This window comes from Brachyistius frenatus, unplaced genomic scaffold (assembly GCF_029030835.1).
Source record: "Brachyistius frenatus isolate BFR_SWC_R1_liver_20210118 unplaced genomic scaffold, ASM2903083v1 Contig_361, whole genome shotgun sequence".
Lineage (NCBI taxonomy): Eukaryota > Metazoa > Chordata > Actinopteri > Embiotocidae > Brachyistius > Brachyistius frenatus.
The window spans coordinates 135001-139070 of NW_027210960.1; the positions used below are offsets into that span (position 1 = coordinate 135001).

General features: G+C 43.7%; 1 protein-coding gene across 3 annotated transcripts in view; it reads right to left on the reverse strand.

The window, feature by feature from the left end:
• The window catches only part of rps6kb1a (ribosomal protein S6 kinase b, polypeptide 1a), a 9870-nt gene extending 6754 nt beyond the window's left edge, over window positions 1-3116 (reverse strand). Inside the window, exons 1-3 of one of the 3 annotated variants that reach the window (XM_069724107.1) lie at window positions 2834-3113; window positions 1730-1773; window positions 1029-1149 (exon numbers count right to left, since the gene is read on the reverse strand). In XM_069724107.1, coding sequence (XP_069580208.1) covers window positions 1029-1149; window positions 1730-1773; window positions 2834-2905 — 237 coding nt within the window. In that variant the 5' untranslated portion in view covers window positions 2906-3113. Of the gene's footprint in view, window positions 1-1028; window positions 1150-1729; window positions 1774-2833 lie in introns of those variants that run through there. The other 2 variants (XM_069724109.1, XM_069724108.1) reach the window with 2 other exon arrangements.
• Window positions 3117-4070: the final 954 nt, after the last annotated feature.

Sequence of the window (4070 nt, forward strand, 5' to 3'; positions counted from 1 at the left end):
AACTCCATGTTTTGAGTGTCGGCAGAATTCCTGAAAGACAACTCGTGCTTTACCTTTTAAACAGGAACTTCACGCCTTTGCCAACATTCCTAATTTAACAACGATGCCATAACAAATGAGACCGTGTAGCAAAACAACCTAATTTCTTTGTAAATTGAAGAAATCCCCCAGTTACAGAAAATGACTTCTTAGTCACCGTCAGACAAAACCACTTGAAGACAAAGTAAGTCACGCATCTGCTGGCTCAGTGAAAAAGTGTTTCCAAAATAACTGGGATGTGCAAAGTCACTGTAAGCTTAGAACGAACACGTCAGAAAAGTGCCACAGCTTGACAAGCAATAACAAACACACACAATGCTGATACCAAAATAAAATGCATCTTTAAAACCTTGATTGGTCTTAAATTTGGGTACAAGAGGTGAAAAAGATTCCACTTCATTTTTTTAGTCAGCAGACTGCAGCAAACGCAGGTGACGTAGGAAATGCCTCCAGATCTTACAATTAAAGGTGCTGCAGGATTTTTTTATTTTTTTTATTTTTTTAACCACAGACAAAAAAACAATGTAATATATTACTGGAAATTCAAAGGCTTGTAAATAAACAAGCATGACAAGGAAAAACACTCCTGAAATTTCCAGCATGTAAAACTTAGTTTCCAGTTACTTTGTTATAAAAATTCCCACACAGTGGAATTTCTATGCAACGTTAATGTCCTCGCCCACATGTTGGTAATATGATAGCGGGTCCAGAGCCAAGACAAGCAAACGACAAAGTGATGTTTCCCACACTTACGGAAAACAACTTTAGATCAGTTCATTGACCGACTGTAGTCTCAGATTCTCTATTAACACCGAATCAGACGGTAATATGTGTAGTGAACAGGTCACGTGCAGCACACTGAGGAGTCAACAAGCCTTCAAAGTCTAAATGTCAGGTTAAGTTGCATCTTCAGAGAGGACGAAGGTGGAAGAGGAAGTTTCATAAAGTAGCAGAAGTCTGGATTTGAGTTTGAGATTCGGACGCCTCACCTTTCCATAGCCACCTTTCCCCAAAACCTTCAGCAGCTCAAAGCATTCAGGCCTGATCTGCTCTGTTCCCTTGTTCACGCTGTTCTCTGAAATTTCAAACTTCTCACAGTCATCCATGTTACTGGCAAAACAAACAAACAAACAAACAAATAAAGGTGGTAAGAAAATAAAGAAGAACAAAAAAAGCACATTCAATACATTTCCTGGACACTGTGTTTATCATTTCTAGGACATCAGAGTAGGGAAATGGTTGTACAACACTTCTTTTCTTCTGTGGGGATGAACAGCTGACTTGGTGAGATGTTTTCATTACAGTCAGAAATGCCTCAGATATCACCAGGCTGCAGTATTAAAACGCATTCACAGTTCCCAGAAAAATGCTGCTCATCCTTCCAGTAAAGTGCAAATTATCACCGGAGCTGTTTGTGCAACATCTTCTGAGTTACTTCAAGCTGTCACCAACTTTAATTACTTCTGGCTTGGCAGTGTGGTTAAGTCAGCGTAATTAGATTTAGTGCTTATAACTAAAGAAGAAGATGAAAAACAAACAAACAAAAAGCACCATAAAGTTTATCAAACCATTAAAGTTATTTACAGGTCCTTCATGTGAACTTCCAGCCCCCCAAATAAACCCGGTCTGACCCGGTTTGCCCGGTCTGACCCGGTCTGACCCGGTACAGTCCAGCATCTCTGCTACTCACAATTCAAAGCTGCTGCACTGGTCCATGTGTTCACTGAGCTGCACCTGAAAACAAGACGCACACGTCAGTGAGGAAGGTCTGGAGTAGGAAAGGAAACCGGAACAACACAAACAAACATGTTCTCGGAGTTATGTCACATTTATATTGTTGTACCGTCCGAGTTTGTTCATTTTCTGACCAAACATTTGAGCCGGCCTTCGGGGTAACCTTCCGGCGAACACAAGTCATTACGAAGCCGGTTGGAGAGACGCGTCGTCCTGAACGTGAACTTTTAGTAACTTTATTCTGACGAACTCCTGATGAGGCGGCGAGCGAAGTGGGAACACGAACCTCAGGTTGAACCTCACGGAGCGAGCCAACCCTGCGGTCCTGTTAGCTCCGGGCGCGTTAGCGTCGGCGGGACGTCAGGCTGTTGTTGGTGTTTGTAGGAATGTGATCGCTGACACGATGAATGTCTCCTCAGAGGACACAGAGGACACAGAGGACACAGAGGACACAGAGGAGCTGCCGGGCCGGGCTCGCGCCATCCGTGTGATTGACAGCCGTCAGATGTGACTCCGGTCTCTGACGGACGGGTGCCGATGCAGCGCTACGCCGCCTGCATGCTTCCATTATCGGACGACCCGTCCCGCCCGTTGTTTAATGAGCGCGTTGTTACCGCGTGTTTTCAGCTTGGACCAAGTTCCCTGGCCTCCTTCAAAAAACACTAAACTAAACTAAATGTGCTGACACTACAACTTCCTCGACTGCTCGACCATCACTGAAGGATATTATTATTATCAGCGATGTTTAATGTAACTTTAACCAAACTATTCACCGTCCTCCACGTTGGTTTCTGCGGATGTGCTCGTCAGGTGTCGGAGATGAAACTTCGTTTGTGCCGCAAATCCTCTTAAATTTAGGAAATACAACAGAAACGTGCACGCGCGTTCACTATCATTACGGGGCAATAGGAGAATTCGCGGGAAAAGGGTTGGGCGCTGAGATGTCCGATAATGGACACCGGGCTACTGACGTTAGCAGCGCAGGCCCAGGGAGCTGAGCAGTGCTAGCTAACGGGGCTAACAAGCGGCGGCACGAGCGTCGTCGTTAACGTAAACTCACCGCGTCCTCGAGCTCGTCGTCAGAGACATTCTCATCCGGTTGATCCAAGTCGATGTCGAAAACCCCGGCCATGGCCGCGGCACTTCACCCAGCGTTTAGTCAGAGAACCCAGCCCGCTGTCCCGCCTCATGGGAGCGCCATCACCGGAGCAGACAGCATGGGCGACGCTCCAGCAGCTCAGCGCAGCAACACGGCGGCGGGCTGCAGCACGAGCCTCTAGTGTCGGCCCCCGGCACTACCCGGGCCCGGCCCGGCCCGGCCCGGCCCGGGGAGCACACCGGAGGGGCCGAGCTTCAACGACAGCAAAGGATCTAATCAGTTGTCCTTTATTAAAAAAAAAAAAAATAAAAAAATAGAATTCTCACACATAAACTAAAGAAAAAGGAAAGTCGATGCTTTTTATTTTTTATTTTTTATTTTTTTTTAAAGAAGCTTATAACTCTTTGTTTCTTGTCGTGTGTTGTATTTAAACCGGTTTAGCCACTTATTCTACTAACTGTTCTTCATGTGGCGCTCCATAAAATGTTAATTTACTGCAGGTTAGTTTATGTTTTAGAGTATTTTACTCCCTTTTTTTATTATTATTATTTTTTTTACTATAATAGGTTATCTGTAATTTTAGAATCTAATATAATCTGATATAATATAATATATAATAAAATCTTTCTTTCTTTCTTTCTGAGGGAATAGTTTTCCATTCCAACATTGAACATCACTGTATGATGATCAGATAATAAAGCTGAGCCGTTTTAGATTACACACCTCTATCTGAGCTTTAAATCATTTACTAAACTTTCACTCTTCCTGAGGTTCCAGAGCTTCCCAGCGATCATTTAATGTCCTGATTATTTTCCTCACAGACAGCAGGATGTGAGAATGTGTTGGTTTGGTAGGCCTCTTCTTACCAGAGGTTTCATGCTTCCTCTGGTTTCTGTTGTGTTCATGCTCTGCAAAATCATAATCTAATCATGTAAATGGGATTACCTGCGGTTGCTGGGTTGGTTGTTTAATTGGAAAAGTTGAGCACCCGCTTCTTGCTCTACAGTTTTGTTTCCACAGAACATGAAAAGGTCAGTTTCCTTTGCTTCTTAATGTTGGAAAGTATTTATGTAGATTCAGCCATTTCTGCCTCTGATCATCAGGAAGATAGTTAGTTAGTTTCTTTCCCTGTAGCTCTCAGAAAAGTGTTAGTTTGGACCATGACGCTATTTATTCAGTCAGACAAAGCAGTCTTATT